This window comes from Alosa sapidissima, chromosome 5, assembly GCF_018492685.1.
Source record: "Alosa sapidissima isolate fAloSap1 chromosome 5, fAloSap1.pri, whole genome shotgun sequence".
In the NCBI taxonomy this organism is placed as follows: Eukaryota; Metazoa; Chordata; class Actinopteri; order Clupeiformes; family Clupeidae; genus Alosa; species Alosa sapidissima.
In genome coordinates this window covers 35,820,076-35,840,339 of record NC_055961.1, presented here as the reverse complement: position 1 = coordinate 35,840,339, position 20,264 = coordinate 35,820,076, and the positions used below count along the sequence as shown (strand labels likewise).

The 20,264-nt window shown below is 46.2% G+C and overlaps 1 protein-coding gene across 3 annotated transcripts; it reads right to left on the bottom strand.

The window, feature by feature from the left end:
- Positions 1-163: 163 nt before the first annotated feature.
- clip2 (CAP-GLY domain containing linker protein 2) lies at positions 164-19,813 on the bottom strand. 3 transcript variants are annotated; one of them, XM_042091769.1, is made up of 17 exons: positions 19,283-19,813; positions 18,115-18,330; positions 14,653-15,182; positions 10,294-10,418; positions 9,610-9,820; positions 8,836-9,033; positions 8,421-8,524; positions 7,795-7,855; positions 7,253-7,357; positions 4,462-5,466; positions 4,283-4,340; positions 3,952-4,035; positions 3,664-3,820; positions 2,773-2,932; positions 1,924-2,112; positions 1,669-1,731; positions 164-1,481 (listed from the first exon to the last, which is right to left on the bottom strand). In XM_042091769.1, the coding sequence occupies exons 2-17, from the start codon at positions 18,227-18,229 to the stop codon at positions 1,470-1,472; spliced, it is 3,177 nt and encodes a 1,058-aa protein (XP_041947703.1). In that variant the 5' UTR covers positions 18,230-18,330; positions 19,283-19,813; the 3' UTR covers positions 164-1,469. The 3 variants fall into 3 exon arrangements, with proteins under 3 accessions (XP_041947703.1, XP_041947704.1, XP_041947705.1); XM_042091770.1 differs by lacking the exon at positions 7,253-7,357 and adding an exon at positions 6,239-6,286 and having other exon boundaries at positions 19,283-19,812; XM_042091771.1 differs by lacking the exon at positions 7,253-7,357 and having other exon boundaries at positions 19,283-19,812.
- Positions 19,814-20,264: the final 451 nt, after the last annotated feature.

Sequence of the window (20,264 nt, the reverse complement as noted above, 5' to 3'; positions counted from 1 at the left end):
TCCGTTTTGTATTCCCTTAAGATGCTTATTGGCTTCTCAAGTCCTGTGGAAAAAGCCAACGAATGGGATAATAATCACCAATCTGGCTGCCAATTTAAACAAATAATATAATAATAATAATAATAATAATACAAAATAATAATACAATAAACACAACCTTATGTCCATATTGTTAATATTTAATGACATTACAGCAATCAAGAGTATGAAGATTTTTTTCCCCAACTGAGAAAAGGCAATATTTCAAGTTCAATGACATTTTGATTCTTCAATTCCAAAGCCTGGGGCCAGCCCTATCATCTTCAGAGAATTTTCCCCAGTCGTAATAGCTCTGCCCATACAGTACCTATAGAAAGTTCTCCAAAGACCAAATACCCACTAATTGTTGACTGTAAATATAGTAATGGTCTGAAGGCTATGGACTCTTGCTGAATTTGAGATACTAACATTTGGAAGACTGAATACATAGATTCTGTATATTTGGGTTGGAGGTTGCAAACAGAGCCAGATTACGGATGGTTTTCTACTTCAGCCTATACATTTCATACCAGATTATACCAGATACCTGACTATGACACTGATGCCCACATCCTCTTGTCATAGCAGTTACAGTAAGAAAGAAAGTACTTCTACAGTTTATCTCCCTTCTGTAATGTAAAATTGGTCTCAATATTTTCCCATTTATATGAAACTGATAACTGTAGCCATACGTACACCCACTGAAGTATGTCCATGGAGTTCATTACAGCTAGATTACTGTGACTTGAATGACTAGCATATATTTGGCATTTCTGCACACAGAAGTTGAGTTGAATTGTGTAGATACAGTTTTTTAACAAAGATCCAAATACTGGGAAAGCACAACTCTAGCCTTGACCAAATCCTGCAGACTGTTTTTATTTGTATTCATGTGTATGCTACTTAAGTGATAAACATGTACCTCAGTTCCTTGAAACTATATGTAACAGGGCTCCCTTTTTTGCTCTAATGTAACTTTCTTTGTAATCGGTCTCATACAAAAACATTGCCAATAAATTAAACAAGTTTCAATAGAGGCTAATTATCAATCATCCCGGTTACACATGTGTTCTTTCTGTTGAAGCCAAACCAAGGTCTGTCTCTGGCATATTTTGTCAACAGCTCTTGTCATATTTTGACCAATTTCTTTCACTTTAAAACATCAACATTGTCCATGTAGGAGGTAGTCTACAGGTAACAGCAGGATCGTACCGTGACCGCATCACCTCTGTCTCGTCTCTCAAGGGGCATATTAGGTGTTCATTACGATGCTTTGGATTGTTTATTGAGACAGCTAGTCGTCGATTTGGTGTTAACTGTAAACTGAAAACAAAAATCATGTGTCCAGTGGAGCGTTAGTACGAAGTCTAGGCTTCAAACTGGCTGCTTCTTCTTTACAATGTACCTCCTCAGTTTCCAAAACAATCAGTTTGGCCTCCTTTCCTCCTTTATCAGTGTTGATCCTGAGGGAAAAAAACAGTCTTGGCATCATATTCAATGTTGATATACAACAGATCAGGAAAACTGCATAGGAAGAAGAGATTCAAATACAAAGACATTAAGCATTTCCTAAACTTATTTCCAGAATGCATTATACACATTGGATCAATCTATGAGTCACTTATATCAGATTGATAGTGTGTGCCTTACCTCTGATGAGAGAGATGTGTCTTGTTGATGAATACCATTGGCTGAATTTGCACCACCATAGGCCTATTGGAAATGAATACACAAGAATGGTCATACCAATGCAATGTGCAATACGCAAATGCATAATAACAATATGAGGAAATATATTACATGATGTTTTACATCCTGTAATATATTTATATATATAAATATATTACATGTCTGTTTTGTCACTGTGCCTGTGATTGTGTGATGTGATTGTGCTGTATATGTTACCTGGCCCTTGTCTGGGCGTGTGCGCATGGCCTCCACGAGCTGGTCCACCTGCTGGTTGTGGTCCAGGGCATTCCTCAGGGCATCCTCCGTGCTCAGCAGCCTCTGCCGCAGACGGGCCACCTCCGTCTCCGACTGCGACGGGTCCATCATGGAGTACCTGCGGTGATCTGGGGACGCCTTCTCTCGACCCTGGCAACAAGAGACAGGTGAGCGTACACAAGTTAATAATACAACGGCAGGTGTGTTAGAAATCATACATCGCCATGTTTGTTTTTCATCCTCTAACCCCTAACATGTACATCACATTTAAACACACGTATAATACAAATATGTTTGTCTATTCACAGAAATGTCACACTTAAAGGGAGACCAGGCAAGCCTGATGCTTTTTCTCTACGAAACTCCCCCTCGCTCGGTCTGAAGCTCTTTTCCTTTTCTTTGCATCTTCCGTCAAGGGGTTTCGCTGCTTCTTCGCCGGATCTGCCATTATACACACGTTTGCAACAATCGCTAGCGTTTCGTTAGCCTGCCTCTGTGCTGTGGATGCAGGATGTAAACTGATCCTGCTTCGGTCGGCGGGTACGATACACTGAACTTGCAAGCGGGATATTCTTCCTACAGGCAGTAGGGGCGGGCGAGAGAGTCTTCATTCGCCCTGTAATGAGTCATTTAACCATATACCGACTTAAGAAGATGAGTAATTAACATGAAAACATTGCCTGGTGTCCCTTTAACCTATTCACTTCATTCCTTCCTGTACTTTGTATGAGAACTTTTCCTCTATTTGTGTAGAGAATGCAGAGTGTGGAGAAAAGGTGTGGGGATCACAACACAAGTGACCCATCTCACCAGCAGCAGCAGTTTTTCCCGCAGGGTCTTGATGTCGTCCTGTAGCTTCTGCTCCTTCACTTTCCACTCGGCTTTGTGCACCTCCCTGCTCAGGTCGCGGTCCACTCCGGGCGAGTGGCGGGGGGACTCCAGCAGTAACACTCGCAGCTCATTCAGGCTCCTGATGCAAAGGGACAAATGTTGTTTGCACTTTGATTGGCTATGGAGGGTTGCACTTTGTTTGGTTACTGAGCTCAAATATCAAGAACTTTTTATCAGCATCGTGGATTGTAAGTGTTGAGGGTTGCTCTTTGATTCGCTGTTGAGCTCAAATATCAAGAACTTTTTGTCAGCATCACAGATTGTAAGTGTTGAGGGTTGCTCTTTGATTGGCTATTGAGCTCAAATATCAAGAACTTTTTGTGTCAACATCATGGACTGTAACTTTAGTTGAGTACACCAAATAAAAGGGGTAAATACTGTCCTAAAGGTATCCTTTTTATTCACGTTAGTAGTATTCCATCTCACCCCCAAATGCTTTCCTGAATATTCTATACTGCCACTGTTCTGATGGAGTTTTACTGTTAGCAAGAAGGGCATGTCCAGGCCCATTACCAGAGGGAGAGGCCACCTCAGCTAAGACACTGCACTGGCCTGAGTGGTTAAAGAGCTTTTAGACTCAGTTCTAATCAGACTAATTGCTCTCATTACCTTAATCTGCTTTCACACAAAGTGGATTGAAACTGATCAAATGAATGGACCAGTGTAAGTGCATGTTATTAGGCTGAGCTCTCTATCAAGGTTGCTGACATTGCATATATTGTGAATTCCATTCTGGACAGCTAACATGTTCCAAAGAGATGGATTGAGAAGTCAGCCAACAAGTCATCGCTGTTTTTTAGTGTCCTCCACCTCTCTTTCTTCAGGAGCTCCTGGCTAATGATGACAAGCTGTCCTGAAGCATCATGGGACTTCTTGGTCATCGACTCCAGCTCAGCCTCCACACGCAACTTGTCTTTGAGAACTGCGTCGACCTTCTTCTCCCCTAAACGGACTTTGCTTTCCAAGGCTGTTGCAAAGAAACACAATGCAGATGTGAGCAAGAGTTGTAGTTGTACGTTGTCACAGACAGTTTCGTTTCTCTAAAATTTCTTAACCGAAAACTCTCGCTCACAAAGAAATTACCAATGAATCAGTTACCAGTAATTTGTGACTGAAGAGCATCCACTTGAGTCGAAAGAGTTGAGACTTCTTTTTCTCTTTTTGTAAGTTTCTCCACAGTTTCTGTGAGAAGTGGTTAAAAACAAACATAACGCTTGATACAAAAACAATTTCATTACAAAACCATTAGTTTCATCAAGACTTTTATTCCCTCCAAACCCCAGCGGTTCAGGAGGGATAACGATATAAACATAAGTCTTGGATGTCTCTTTTAATCTTCCCATCCATATATTACTGTCTCGGAATACATTATCTACAGATGCTTTAGAGGACTGTGGTGATGCATTCATTAACTGGAGCCCCGTGTTACCTTCCATAGTCTGCTTTAATTTAATCTTCTCCTCAGCATTATCAGTCTCCTCTATCACCTGGGAAGAGAAAAGTGAGCAAAATCAGTCATTATATTCTCTATTTCCCGCTGATACTTAAGCTGTATGTATACACAAGTGCACAGTAAGGGGTGTAAGGTACTGAGGGTATGTTACTCACATTGGCGTCTTGGGTGGTGGGGTCAGCCTCTATGGCTTGCAGTCTGTTCTCGCTCACTCTTAGCTTCTCCTCGAGGGTCAGCAGCTCAGCACGGCTCTGAGCTTCTGCTTTCTGCAGAGCCTCGTAGTCCACCATCTTCTTCTCAGCCAGCTCCAGCCTCTCCTTCAGGAGTTGGCTGGCACGGGCCTGCTCCTCGTGGGCCTTCTCCAGCTCGTTGAGCCTCTGCTCGGCCTTCTGTTGTTTCTCGGTGGCCTCTTTGAGCTCCAGCGCGTGCTGGCCACTCTTAGCGTCCGCCTGGATCCTCCAGTTCTCGTCGCTCTCGTCCAGCTGGTCGCGGAGCTCCTGGAGGCGCGTGCGGAAGTCCTCGCGCTCCTTGGCCAGCACGGCCACTTCGATCTCGTGCTTGGCCTTCAGGTTCTCCATCTCCAGTTGCTGCTCCATGCGCAGGCTCTCCATGGCCAGCCTCACCTCAGGTGTGGCGGTGGGACCGCCCACGCCGCCCTCGCCCTGACCCTCGGCTGCCCCGTCGCGCCGCTCCCCCGTCACCGAGGCCTTGAGCTCCTCCAGCGCCCGCTGGTGGTCGCCCACCAGCCCGTCCAGCTTGGCCTTCCAGCCGTCCATCATGTCCATGTTCTCACGCGTGGCCTGCTGGAGCCGCTGGCGCAGCTCGGCGATCTCCTGCGCCTGCCGCTCGCCGGTGGCCTTGAGGCGCTCGGCCTCGCGCTGGCTGGCGGTCAGCGCCACCTCGTAGCGCTCGCGCAGCTGGCTGCTCTCCTCGCGGTGCTCGCGGCCCGCCGACAGCAGCTGCTCGCGCAGGACCAGCGCCTCGGTGCTCAGGCCCGCCCCGCCGTCCGAGAGGGAGGAGGACACCTCGGTCCCGGCCAGGCCGGACGCCTCCTCCCCGCTTCTCTGCAGCCGCGCCCTCAGCTCCTCCACCTCGGCCTTGCGCAGAGCCAGCTCCTCCTCCAGCTGCCCCACCCGAGTCTTCTCCTCCACTGTGGTTTGCTGAGAAGGACACAGAGGTCACCCATACTCGACAAAAAAAAACATACATCAGTGCCTGGTGGTCACAAACAGCCGGACCCAGACCCAACTTCCTGGCTGAGGGGGGCTACTATCCACTCTGGACACATTTTATTGTCCTGTTTCATTATTTCACTATTAACTAACTGGTTAATTAGGTGAGAGGGTAGCCCCCCTAGAGCTAGGAAGAGTCTACTCCCAAAATAGAGCAGTCTGGAAGAGATGCTCTTATTATAAAGTGAAAGAGAACGCATTCCTTCAGTCAGCAGACATAAAGCAACCTATGAGAGATGGCAGATGGGAAAACAAGGCAACCATTCATCTACATTGTTTTCCTCTACAAGCAGCCAGGCAATATGAGATGTCACAGCTCTTAGGGAGTCCAGAGGACAGAAACACACACAAACCACTATAAGCATACCGAAGCCATGAAGTAGAATCATTACACACCATTTGGAAAAACACAGGATTGCACTCTTGTCAGAGAAGATCGAAGACACACTTTGTTAGTTAGAAAGATCCCATTGAGCATCCACACAAATGTGCGCTCTCTGGATTGATTGTTTGATTGCTGTATTTGACAGTTTCTGTTTGACAGCATACCAAATCAGAAGATCCTCAAGAGGCATTCAGAGGCTATGCTACTTTAGACAGGGGGGAAAAGGCACTTAGCCAGAAGTGACCCAGTGGCCATCAAGAAAGCACAGAACACACTGAAGTTTTGGAGAAGATTAGAGAGTGATTCTCGTTTCACCTGGATTCTCTTACCCAACCTCAAGGGTGATGGGAGTCTGCATCTGCCCTGTTGATAAATGGCATACCTTCAAGAGCTTGTTTCTCTAACCAGGCCTTAAGCCTTACAATGCAAAAACCCACTCACTTACAACGATCAGATCAGGCCTTCTAGACAGTGGTGCCTCTGATCTAAAGTTCAGTTTCTCTTATTAGCACCCATTGGAGCACACACTTATCTCTTTGTGTTGGTATGCTTTGCTCTGGTTTAGCACAGCACTAATAAGCTAATGTGGTGCGAAATCCACCCCGTGAAGGCTTCTTTTGTGCCTGAAACACTTGCTGTGTGGAGGGGCACTGAGGATAACTCAAGCTGACACACAGGCTCACTGGGGGAGGGTATGTTGGATGACATGGGACAGAGGGGAAGGAAGGAGGGAGAGAGGACACAGTGGCTACAAACAGGCAAACAGCTCCAGTGGTCTACATGGACTAGCGTTCAAATGTAATGATTAAAAACAAAAAGAACGAAGAAATGGCTCTGCAGATGAAAAGTGCAACTTAACCCTAGTTGAATGTGGCATTCTAAGTGGGGTCAGAGTTCAGAGAGGTCTCCAATACTGCAGTTACTGTTATATTCGTATCTACTGATGCATCAATGTTTTCGTTCTTACTATACAGACAGATATACTGGTTTGAACATACTGTTGTAAGAGGCTTTGAAAGATATCTTTCTTCTCGGGGTGCAGAATACTGAGAAAAAAGCATCAAATCACAGGACATGTAAAGAGAACATCTGATTTGACATCTTGGAGGTGCTCTGAACCTGTCACTCCTTTTAGCAGTTAGGGTAAAAGATTGGAACTGAAGTATGGAGACCTCAAACTCGGTATCAGTCAGGTGCAAGCAGGACTAGTGTTTTTCAGGGACATAAATGTCAGAGAGGAGGCCACGGCTAAGTGAGAGGGGAGGGTGCGGAGGGGTGATGACCACAGGCAGACGGGGGGGGGGGCTCTCGAGTGGCTTCCTATGTTACCATTGTCTCCTCTAACTCTTTCTGCAGCTTCTCTGCTTTTGACTTTTCAAACAGCAGACTCTGCTCGAGCTGCCGTATACGGGCATGCTCCAGTTTCGTCTGTGTCTAAGAGACGAGAGAGACAGGGACAGGGGAAAAGGGGGACAGGAGAGAGAGAGAGAGAGAGAGAGAGAGAGAGAGGAAGAGAGAGAGACACACACACACACATACAGAAAGGGGAAATTTCAGACTCAATTAAATTTCAGAGATTCTCTGCAGTGTCTGAGACAGTTTGAGAGAGGCTGACTTGAAAGAGAGAGATGAAAAAACATTGAAAAGATGTGAAAAACCTCAACCCTGTTGCCTGCCTTTCATGTGGCCATTTTCAGAATACCTGTTGAGAGAAGTTCCTCGACAGATGTCTCTTTCATCAAACGCACTGATGAACTAGCACTAAATGAACAGTACTTAATGCATTAGAGGTCTTGCACTAAATTAAACTCTATTAGTCTGTTTAAAAAGCATGCGTCATGTCAGAATATCATTCTTAAAAAAAAAAATACCTCTAGGTCTCCTTTGGTTATGGATTCCTCTTCCACTCTGAACTGGAGATCTTCAACTTTCCTGTAGTAAGACAAACACACCACTAGGTGCCAGGAAAATACCTCCAAAACCAACCTCACTGTAACATACAGTAATTGTCTGGCTGATGAATGCTAGTATTGCACTCTTCAGGGATGCAAAAAAATAGTTTTAGAGTTCCAACGTCTGGTAGAGCAGTAATTTAATAAGGACAAATGTATTACTCTTAATGTTGGTCTCTGCATTAAAAATGTATCTCATCTTCCCCAAATATAGTCTACAATTCAAACTCTAGAACCAGTGTCAGTGTCATTTTGGAAAGCACACTTCCTGGTTAAATGTGTTTTTAAATCATTCCATTCCAGACAGACCACTGAAGCCTACCAGAGCCCACAAATATTTGAGCTTTTTTAACCATCTTCAGGCTATGCTCTGGAAAAGGGACATATGTCTCCTCTAGCGGCAATAATGTATACTAACAGATGCATCTTGGCAAAATACTAAGACGGATTATTCGTGTAAAGGCATGTACTTATATAGACAAATATAAAGACATGTGTAATGTGTTATGTATGACACAAAATTGCATAAAATAGGCTACTGTTACCTTTTTTCTTCTTCCAGCTGATTGGCGAGTTCTAGTTTGTCCTTTTGAGTGGTGGCCAGTAATGTTCTCACTTGTTGCAGATTACCCTCTACCTCAGCAGCGTACTGAGAATACAAAACACAATGACCTTATCAAATCTGACACACATCATTCATTTTACACATTCTAGGCAAAACCTGTATTCAAAACAGATAGTGACGATGGTTAACACTGCAATGCGACTTCAAACAGCACCTCTCTAACCCCCTTTACCCTCTCCCATCTTCCCTCCTGTTCTTCACATCCTGCTCCGTATAAAAACTCTGAGTGTGTGTGTGTGTCTGTGTGTGTGTGTGTGTCTGTGTGTGTGAGAGAGAGTGAGAGAGAGAGAGAGAGATGATGTGCACAGCTTGTGACAGGTCGACGAGTGACACACCTGCAGGTGCTGGGCTTTGAGCGCGCTCAGCTCCTTCTCCACCTCGCAGATGTGGCTGGTTGCCTTGGCGACCTCAGCCCGCTCCAGGTCCCTCTCGGCCAGGAGCTGCTCGATGTGCTGCTGCTTCTCCTTCAGCGCCTCCTGGAGAGCCGTGGTGCCCGAGATCTTGCGGGCGTAGCGCGACGACGTCTCTGTCAGCTGAGGACACAGCCCAGACAAATCAGATCAACGGCACTTGTATGTCAGCGCTGTGATAGTTCACTTAAGGCTCACGAAGAGAGCTTATGCTACAAGCTGCATTCCTCCTGAAGGACCTCGGTACAGCATCAACGTCCAAGCAAGTGCTATTATGTACAATTGAGCTTTCCTTTGGGGTATTTGTATTCGCATTTGCACTCATATTAGATTAACGATACCTCACTCGTGCCCATTGTTGTATGTATATTCAATTGTATCCATACAAATCCTGGCAACAGTGAGAACAAAGTACCCAATGGCATATTTCACAGCTCAATTAGACATAATGTAAAACTTTGACTGAAGTTGACTGTAGTGAAGTCTTGTACCCAGACAGGTCCTTAAGGAGAACCGCTGAAGACCTTACGGCACAACATTTAATCACTACTTCAAGAACAGCTCTGACTGACAGTCCAGCCAAAGGACCCCCCCAAGCTCCCTCCCCTCCCTCCTTCCCCCACGTCTCGGGCCGAACGGTCGCCACTGGTCTCGTAAGGGAGCTCAGCGAGCGAGCGCGCGCGCGCACGTCTCTCTCACCAGGCCGGTGCGACTGGGCCTGCCCACGGAGGAGGCCACCGAACTGACGGAGCTGATGGACGAGCTGCTGGGGCTGTGCGCCAGCGACGACACGCCCATGGCCACGCGCTTGCTCTTCTTGGCCTTGGCCGGGCTCGTGGAGGGGAAGCCAATGCGGATCACCTTGTGGATGGGAGCGAAGAGCCCGAACTTGGCCTGGCACTGGAAATACCTGCGTCAGATTGGGGGGGAGAAGACCCAAATTCACAAAGATGTACTGTACTAAAAAAGAAAACCACTGTTGTTATTGTTTCAATGAAGACAGTGAAGGTCTTTGTTGTGGGCAATTCAAAGTGCCTGACCTGGAGTGCTAAATCCTACTGCATTTGTTCCGACAACATTTAGAAACACTCTCTGTGCAATTATGTTTGGTTCACTTTTAGGTGCCATCAAAGCTTTGAAACAATGACCTGAATTGAAATCAGTTCAGCTGTGAAAACAGACTGCTCTTATATTTTTCATGAAATTTAAAAAAAAAAAAGCAAAGTTTGAGCGTTGAATAACCTTTCGCACCAACTACATTAAAGAAGCTAGTTTAATCGGAGCCCATTTGGATGATGACACACATGTAGGAGATGGGTTTAAAAATACACCAGGACACTGCAGTCATTTGTGCCGTGGCACTGAGAGGAAGCGGCTGCCTACCTGGTCCCTGCCACGGCTCCATCGTTCTTCCCCAGTGGCTCGTCCAGCTCCACGCCGCACCATTCGCCCTTGGCAAAGTCAGTCTCCCCCACGTAGCGCACCACTCCGGTTTTAGTGCCTCCGACCTGAACACGGGGAGAGAGGAGGAGGGGGGGGGGGGGGGGTTATCTGCGTAATTACCTCCAAATCAGCCTATCTGTCAGTGCATATGACTAATCCAGACACCTCTCTATAGTTAGGATATAGATAGTGTATAAATGGAAGAAGTAGATAAATGCTAATTTTGTACTATGATGTGGGTTGCGTGACTAACACACAAAAGCACAAAAGCGGGACTTGGCGAGCAGAGGTGAGAACTGCTGATTGATGGTTAGAGGACAGTGAGAGGGGCGAGAGGAGAGGAGATGTTTGGAATGAGCATGAGGGCGACCACCCTCTCGACCCACCACTGTGGCATTGGAGTCCACCGCATTGTCACTCATGGCCTGGCTGCCATCTAATTGTGCGTGACTGCGACGGCAGACGTGGCCTACATACTCAGGGAATGGAGGTCATTGCCAGTTACACTAGCGAGATCAGACAGATTGGAAGCAGGTTTGAGGGCGCACGTACACACAAAAGACCACCTTGAAGCAGTTAAGGGGGTCGGGTGCGTTTTTTTTTTTCCATGCGCAAAGTGCGTGGTTTCCGAGGAGATCACATGAATGACTGCGCTACTAAATAATGCATTGCATCAAACCAGAGACTGCTATTCCGATAGCAATCCAAACTCTGGTTGTATGGAATGAAACTCCATAGTCCACTCTGATCTCGGAGGGGAAGGATAACCTCTGGTCCAGATCGAGCCAATCTTTTGCTTGATGAAGCGGCACTACATGCTATGCTGTGTGGTTTGTAGAAGTTGCAAAATACTTAGTCATGGAACACTGCTGTGATATGATAGGCATTGTACTCTGTTGGCAGAGTTTGTGAAGCAGTAATTGCTGGTTGATAATGATCAAAAATGTGTTCTGTGGTCTATATTATAATAACTACATTTTCCAAAGTCATTATTAGTAGTTCCAGAGCTCAGGGAGATATGACATCAAAGACAAAAGTACATCATGGCAGACAAACAATATGCATTTAAACATCCAGGACCAAGTTCAATACTGACAGTGACATTCCAATAGAATTAAAAATGCAGATGTGTATTACATCTAACCCTCAGATGGGACTGTTATGCTCACCTGCGGTAATGTGTGAAAACAATGGTGTTCACAGGTCATGTGAGACAGAAGTACAAAAGACAGGGGAATAATGAAAAGGCGTTGTGCGTCCCAGGGGCATACTCTGAACCTGAGCGCATTTATCAGACGCCATGCTCATTCATCAAACAACTGAATGGGGATCAGTGGGAAGCCCGTTACCTAGAGAATCCATCCTTGTCACTTCGTCTTTTTCTTACCCGCCAAACAAACGCCATTCTGTGCACTTCTCTCATTACATGAGGCTCACGGTTGCCGTCACACACTGTGCCCGGTGTCATATCCTCCGGACGGGGCCCTGAAACAGTGGCGCTTTTGTGAGGGGGCCCGGGACCTAAGCCTTCAGCCCCTGCAGCGCCTGCACTGCGCTGCTCATCTGAGACTGAGGCTCTGTGTGTGTGTGTGTGTGTGTGTGTGGAGGAGTCCACACAGATGCGCTTTTCATTGGGCGGACCCGTGAGTCATGAGCGGGAGAACTCTGCCCTTAAAAGTCCCGCCCGTTCACAATCGGCCTTGAGCAAAGACATCCCATCTCCTTCCCATCTCCTTCCCTCCCTTCCTCCCTTCCTCCCTTCCTCCCTTCCTCCCTAGCGCCCGGCCGAGGGAATTTGTTGTTTGGCTGTAAATGTCTGCACAGAGATGATCCGTTCCATTCCACGCGCCGCTGTCTGGCCTCGAGACGACAGACACGTGTGCCTCAGTGCCGAGGCGCTGACACAACAGCTACGTCTGCCGGCCTGCCTGCCTCCCTGCCTGCCTTGCGGCGAGCAAGAGCGTGGGACTCGTCCGACGTGGCAGACCATTCTCCCGCGCACGCTAACTCGAGAGAGTGGCGATAACAAAAACAGGCGTGAGGAGGACGCTCAGCCTTGGCGCCTCACAGTTGCTGACCTCACTCCGCCTGTCCCCACTTAACGCTACACACAGACAGACCAGACAGTCTTCCATAAACAGAAGGTCTAGAGAAACCAGGAAGTCAAGGAAGTGGAGAAAGTGAATCTCGCGGTTTCATGCGCTGATAATTCTAAATGACTGACTGTCATTTATCTTTTCCCAACCATGCCTTCACAACTCCCCCACCAAAACCACACACACACTCCCCCCCCCCCCCCTCCTGCCTTATCTCCCAGTGGTCGTGTAGCCTCTGAGCTAGCAGGCCGGCTCCTGTGGGCGAGAGAGAGGGCTGAGTCAGACGCCTCTCCCCTCACATGGCTGCTGCTGCTGCCACACAGGGGATTTGCCGCCCATCATCTCTTGCTCTCTCTCTGTCTATCTCTCCCTCTCTCTCTGTCTCTCTCTCTCCCTGTCTCTCTCCCTTTCTCTCTCTTTCTCCCTCCCTCCCTTTCGCTATCTCTCTCCCTCTCTCCCTTGCTCCCTCCCTCCCTCTCTCTCTCTCTCTCTCTCTCTCTCTCTCTCTCTCTCTCTCTCTCTCTCTCTCTCTCTCTCTCTCATTTGGCTCGCACTCAATCCAGCTGACTGGCTGTCTGCATGACTGAGGGGTGGCTGAGGGAAATCCAGAGGCCTTGCTGGCCAAGACAGGGGCTCAATACCGAGCTAACAGCCTGTAGAGCCTATGGCCATGCACACATAACCCAGGTGGAAAATGTGGAGCATCAGCTCAGCTCGCTGTTTCATTGGGGGGGGAGTCTATACAACCTCTTTTTTACAGCTTTATAGTGCAGATGGACAGTGATGAAGACCAGTGAGGATGCTAGTAAGATGTGAAACTCTACTTTGTTCAGTTCACTCTACTGAGGTCTGTGCAGGAGGTGACAAAGCATCTGTCTGAGAAAGCATCTTTAAAATGACTTCATCTCAATCTGCAGAAGGGCAATGCTTTCGCAGAGACTTGCTTTCCTAGGGCTGCAACAGCTAGCTCTCTCTCTCTCCAGTGAGATTATGTTATGTGGTGGTGGACAGATGGAAAAAGCAATACTCTGGATTTCGACTACATGGAGCTTGATGACATTGAGGAGTCCTTCGTATCTGACAGCATGCTCATGGTAATAGGATACTGGTAGAAGAGAGAAGCAATGGGGAATTGGCCAAGGGGAAAAAAATCCCCCCTAATGGGGCTGAACAGCATTCTCCTCTGGCATGGTGCCCCTCTCCCTCCATCCCTCTCTCTCTCCCTCCATCCCTCTCTCTCCCAGCACCAAATCTATATCTCACATGAGTGGCAGCACAAAACACAGGAAAAAAGACACATTAATTACAAACACCTAATGGTGGATTGGTGATATTTAAGTGACACATTGTCAGGGCGTTGTGTGGGACTGGGCCAATGTTTGTGCTGCTATGTGAGATAAACAAACCACCTTCTTGTGGCACTGTTGGGACACAGCTTCACGGATTGATTACTAATGCAGCTCTGGTAACCCTAGTGATTGCAATGCACAGGACACTAATGATTACAAGGGAACTGGTTTTTTAATGATCTAAAATGTTTCTACTTGTGAAATGTGAATATTTGAAAAGTAAAACTGCATCAGAGGTCCTCTGATTAGATGTTTTCATTGAGCTGAATTTCCCTGCAAAATTATACCTTAAATGGTAAAAAAACAGAAAAAAACCTTTGTGGCATTGTTGTGGCATTAAATAAACTCACATTTTGGAAGCATGTCAAATTCATGAGCATGCAATGCATAACAAATAGTTCTACTAAAAAAGTTCCTGCAGGGTCATTCTGTACGATCACTGGTGCAGCCTTGGGAACTAACTGTATACTGATGCATTTTACATATTGATGATCACTAAAGGGCACTGCAAGTACTTGAAGAGAAGGATGGGGCCTTGGACACTGTTGTTCCATGGACTGACACTGGTTGGAGGTCTGTGACGGTAATCCACTTTGATTTACAATATTGACTGCTTGGAAAGCTTTTAGCCAGTGCTGTACTAAATGGAAAGCAATTTGACCCAAGGCCAATCAGGGTATATGGTGGAGCAGACATACTTAATGAAATTCCTTTGCCAGAGCGAGAAATCCAGGACGTAGTTAGAACGACAGTGTCCTCACTACCATTAATCATGGTGCTGGCACGGTAAATATTGACTATATAAGCGACATGATCTATTTTGGTAATTAATCTACAATACCCACAGTACTTACCAGCACACGGTCTCCCACTCTGAGATCCTTGTCACCCCCTTTCTTGACCGAGCCGCTGTCGGACATATTGGAGCCGGACTCGTTGCCCGTCTTGCTGTTGAGCATGCCCTCTCTCAGGGGCATGACCGGCCGGCCGGCAGCGTTGACCGCGGCGCCGTGGAGATTCTGGAGGTTCTGGGCCGTGAGGGCGTCCCCGGCATGGCCATCGCCCCCGTCGCCCGTCGGCTGCCGTGTGAGCTTAGAGGGCCGGGTGAAGATGCCCTGCAGGGCCTGGCATTCGAAGTAGCGCACGCCACCCACAGAGCCGTCGTTCTTGCCGACCAGATCGTTCAGGACCACCCCGGCCCACTGGCCCGGCGCAAACTGCGTCTCACCGAGGTACGCGATGACGCCAGGCTTGACGCCATTGACCCACACCCGTTCGCCGACCACAAAGTCCCCCAAGACGTCGTCGCCGACCTCCGAGGCTTTGGAGCTGGACTTGTCTGAGGCGTTGCTGGGTGTCGGTGTGGTGGGCTTGTGGGGGGGGTCTGCAGAGAGAGGGACAATGGTCAGCCAAACTGCCAAACTTCAGCACAGACGGCACGCAGATGAGGTGGAACACACATCTAATGAGTTCAGATATAATGTTCAAAACTGGTAAAAAAGTTACATTTGAGGACTAAAATGAGCTTCACCTAGTTTCTCATTTAGTGCTGTTCTACATTAAAAATCTACCACCACCCACACATCTACAAAGAGTCAAGTGAGGACATAGAGAATGAGAGAAGAAGGCATAGTATAACAAATTTGCCAATAAAAAAACAAACTACTTTCCAACTTAACCATATAACACAAATGTGTGGATGTGTGTGTATACAATTCAAACAATTGAAATCCTGTATCAAAACTAGAACAGTTGCAATGAAGCTGACACCTGCAAAACATCCTCAAAAACTCAATTATATAGGAGGATTCATATCCAAATCATGTTGATTCTATAACAGACACATAGATAGATAGATAGATAGATACTTTATTGATCCCCAAGGGGAAATTTAGGATAACAGACACATGTGAAGTCAAACATTGACTACACAGCTTAATACTATGTGTATGACACACTATTTCACGGCGAGTTTGTTCCCCAGCAAAGTGCGAGAGCAACACAGCTGAATTAGCATGTGGTCTGCTGCCCTCACAGCTCAGTGTGTGGGTTGATGTGGTTGGTGCCAGGGTTGGCCAGGACTGGGGGAGGGGGACTAAGGACAGCTTTTGTGCCCCAATTGCTCCCATATGTTCTGCGGCCGATAGACAGCATTGTAGATGCAAACAAAACCACAGACAAAAGAACCCAGGCTCATCTTGATGGCTGCAACTCTATCGAAACACGTGGAGCTTGTTAACCTTCCAAAAGCTGTACTCACAAGCAGGGCCATAAACACTTCAGGTAGAAATTGTCTAATGTAGGTCATTATTGGAAAGGGACAGATGGATGATAAAGCGTGGTTGGGGCATATGATGGGGACACTGTGTTCATAATGATAAGATCACTGAAAGGATTGGAGATGTCACGCTTTGACTGACACATTTCATAAATTCATCAACTCATCTTGATCCTGCAAAGACATGTATTTACACATCCTATACATTTCTGTATATGCTATCCTCAGAGAACGTAAACCACTTCCTCCCTTTCTAATCTGCCACACCCATTAAAAGGACAACCAGAAAGCTATAAAATGTATGTTTACAACTAGATGTGTAGTATGTTTGCATTCCTGCAACTCGTGTGTGAGCTGGGGTCAGTCTGGCTCACGGCCACGTCACTGAGCCACTACAAGAGAAGCCCCATTCGAGATGTCCCGGCCCAGTGACGAGCGAGAACCGAAGGCCTGCCGTGTTGCTTGCCCAAGTGGCCGCGTTGCCAGGGCAACAGCAGATCTGGGTAAAGGGAGCGAGCGAGGGAGAGAGAGGGAGGCAGGAGGAAGGAGAAGAACACAGGCCTCACTTCACAATTGTGCCTCGTCGCCACCTCCCACCCATCAGAATGCCACTATTCACCAGCACCAGCACAATGACCCCAGCACAGCTCTTAATGCCGCCTCCCTTCTGCAAAAGGACACTCACTCACACAAACACTCAGTACACTTCCTTTCTACCCTCTCTGTCTCTTCTTTTCTACCCTCTCTGTCTCTTCCTTTCTACCCTCTCTGTCTCTTCCTTTCTACCCTCTCTGTCTCTTCTTTTTTTCTTGCAGTGTTCCTCTATGACCCGGAGTCTTTTTTCTCCGTTACAATATGCAAAAACAATGCAACTTTGGTAAGTGGTTGCATTCAGCAGTAGTTCACTATCTTCCAAATAAGGTGCATTAGATAGTAGACTAGTTATTACTTAATAATCTCAATAGAATAGTGTAGTATTTACACGGTGTGCATTTCCATAGCATTACAGTGCGCAGATCTATCTTGGTTCCAAAGGACACTTCATTAGGCAAGACATTCAAATTCTGAAGTTTCTGCATTGCAATATCTACATAATGTATACTAACCAACCACATACTTATATCAAGTACTCAGCTCCCCACAAACTAGATGTATTCTGTAGATTGTGGACCTATGATATCTTAATCAACAACAAGGGTTATGCTCATTTAACTGGCTGCATAAAGCTCCAAGCATTCTTGCACTGCTTGCTTTTCACTTAGTGTGACTTCACTTCCTGAGTTCCTTTTTTTCCCTCAGTGCATTCCACAGACAGCTTGAACCATAACACCCTTCTGGTTGACACACAAACTAATGCAAATAACAACTACAGTCTGACTCTTACTGCTGCTGGCCGTGAGCAGAGCACTGCAAGCCCAGTGGAGATTACCCTGTCCTGTGGTAGTTTAACACGTGTCTGTGTCCTGGGGTCAGAAATCTAAGACTAGGGCATTAAATAAGCTGCTGTGCACTTTATACACTCTGTCTGCTAAGTCCATACACATTGGAATGGGAATTCCTTAATTACTGCTTTTAGGGTGCTTTTTATTGCTTGGAAGGGTATAGGTATTAGGCTAACTAAGAATTTAATGATGCATGGTGCATGAACTGGAATACATGCCCACATAAAAGTTTGCCCAAAATAACTGGCAACTGGCTTTTCCTAAGAGGCACTCAGAAATGACAGTAATGTGATAATCCACAAAGTCCTCTGGTCTACTCCACATGAAACATTGTTTTTTTATCTATATTTTGGTGGAATTAGGAGATTCCTAATCTCTTGATGCGTCCAAATAAACAAGTAGAACAACAGGCACAGAACCAACTGTCTCACTCTTAATACTTTCACGTGTGTGTTGTTGTTCTTACACAGCAGGCACATTTGAAACCTTCCATGCAATGGAAACATGCAAGAGGACCACTGCTGGATTAGCTGAATCATGGTAACTATGTTGGAAAAACACTCCTTTCTAGGCGCCTGTGGGGAAAACAGACTTACTGTCTTTTTGTGCAGCAGGACCGGAAGAGGACCCAGCAGTGGTTCGTCCCACAGGGCTGGAGTGCTTTGGACCCCTGCCAGGAATCTTCAGTCCACTTGACTTCAACATGTTCATGGTGCTTGGCTGATAGGCAGCAAATTCCCAAAAACCAAAGGCTTTTGCTGAGGCACTAGATGCGGGTATAGCAATGGAGTGTCCCCATTATACCTGCAGGACTGAGAAGGTGTGTTTCATTAAGCAAGTTCAGTTGATACAGAATGGTTGGTTATTTAAGATACACAAACAACACCCTCTTCTTCACCATATTGGTTATGGAAGGCCACTGATGTTGGACTTGAAGGAAATCTTATGCATACATATTTATTTGTTTCATACTTTAACACACACTACATTTTTTAATTCCCCTGGGTTTGTATTAATGTATATGGGAAAGCCTGACCATGATCAGAATGACCACAAACACTGGACTTCCAAAAGCTCATTGCACAACACAGGGGCACTAAAACCCCCACTGGAGGATAACACCAGCAGTAGCCTACCTAATTGTGATGAAGCATCAGGAGACAAAACAAACAAGAGTAGCTAACGGATGTGAATAAATGACTCATATTATGACTCACGCCCATAAGATCATACCCTACACTACAGCTGGATGAAATAGTGAAAGCTTTCTTCTGGTGGGCTTGAGGAAAATGTATGCTATCATAAGCTTTCATTTAAAGCGTATTTAGGACATGACCGTCTGTCATCTTTATAGCCAAAAACAAAACACGAGCCTAAACTGATGTTGGAATTATTGTTCAAGTGGTTAATGTGAATGCCTTTGATGCAATCCTATCTTATGCCGTGAAACTTGTTACAGTTTACATTAAGGTTGGAGATGTCTGTTGTGTTACGCCGTCTGGCGAACGTTACTTGCTTAGAGACCTCAAAACGACCCTTTCATCAAACCGAGATTCAGATTTGATCAAATATGACAAAAATCATTTAACAAAAATCATTATCATGTCTCTACACGACACAGTTACTAATAGAAGTAAACCTTTCTACATCGCAAATCTTGTTCTATTGTTTTAGCTATGTACTGCAGCGTGGTCTGCGTTTTTACTTGGCCCTGACAGATGTCTCAAATAGCCTGCGATGGAGATACAACAAAAGCATTCTTACCTTACAAAGTCCACGTTCGGTAATGCAAAAGGTAGTCGCCGACTAACTTTAATCTTCCAAAATGAAATAGTCCCCTGAATCCCCGGGCTTGAGATAGATGTGGTCTGCCACTCCCTACATTCACACACAGGGATGCGAAAAATATGGATGCTGAGCTAGAACTGAGAGGAGGAGTGGAGCAGGATGCGAGCCGCAGTAGAAAGGCGACGGAGATGCCGGGTCATTTTAGGAACGCGGTCTAGATAAATGTCGTCTAGGGGTCTGGTCTAGATGCGATTGTACTAAACTGATGTCTACCCTCTGTTTTCTTAGGGTGTGCTGATTTCCGTTAAAGCATTTCGGCAGTGTAGGGCCATGTTACCTTGGATTTAGAGCGCTTTCACTACTGCTAGCATGTGGTTTACTGAATAGAGGGGGAGGAGGTACCCTATTTTTTGCCTAAAGCGCAACGATACTCGGCCCCTTTCCCAGGGCTCAGCACAACCAGACAAAAGACAGCGAGAGCAACGAGGACTGTGCGGGGGAGCGGCAGAGGAAATCACTGGCAACTTTCCGACGCTTTGGGGGAAGACTTCCTGTATAGGCCTAGTTGCCTTGAAATGTAGGCTATGCATATTCCTGCCAATGACACTTTTAGTTTAATATCTGATGCGTAAAGAACGTTAGACTGCCAAATAAAGACGCCTATTGTGGATTTTGAGAGTAGGCCTAGCCCAGGCAAGGTTCGGTTTTGATAAAATAATAGATTCCAATGAAACCATTATTTTGTCAAAGAAATTGGGCTATATCCTAGTGACCTGATGTCTAGAGCAGACAGTTATGATTTTTTCTATTTACCCAAGGAGAAAGTGCAAACATTATGCTATGGATGATAGTCCCATGAAAAATATCAGCAATCTGGGCAGAGACTTGTACTTTTAACTGTTCCTGAGTCCACACTTCATTCTATAAGGGGATGTTCAGAGGATTTCAAAGATTTGAG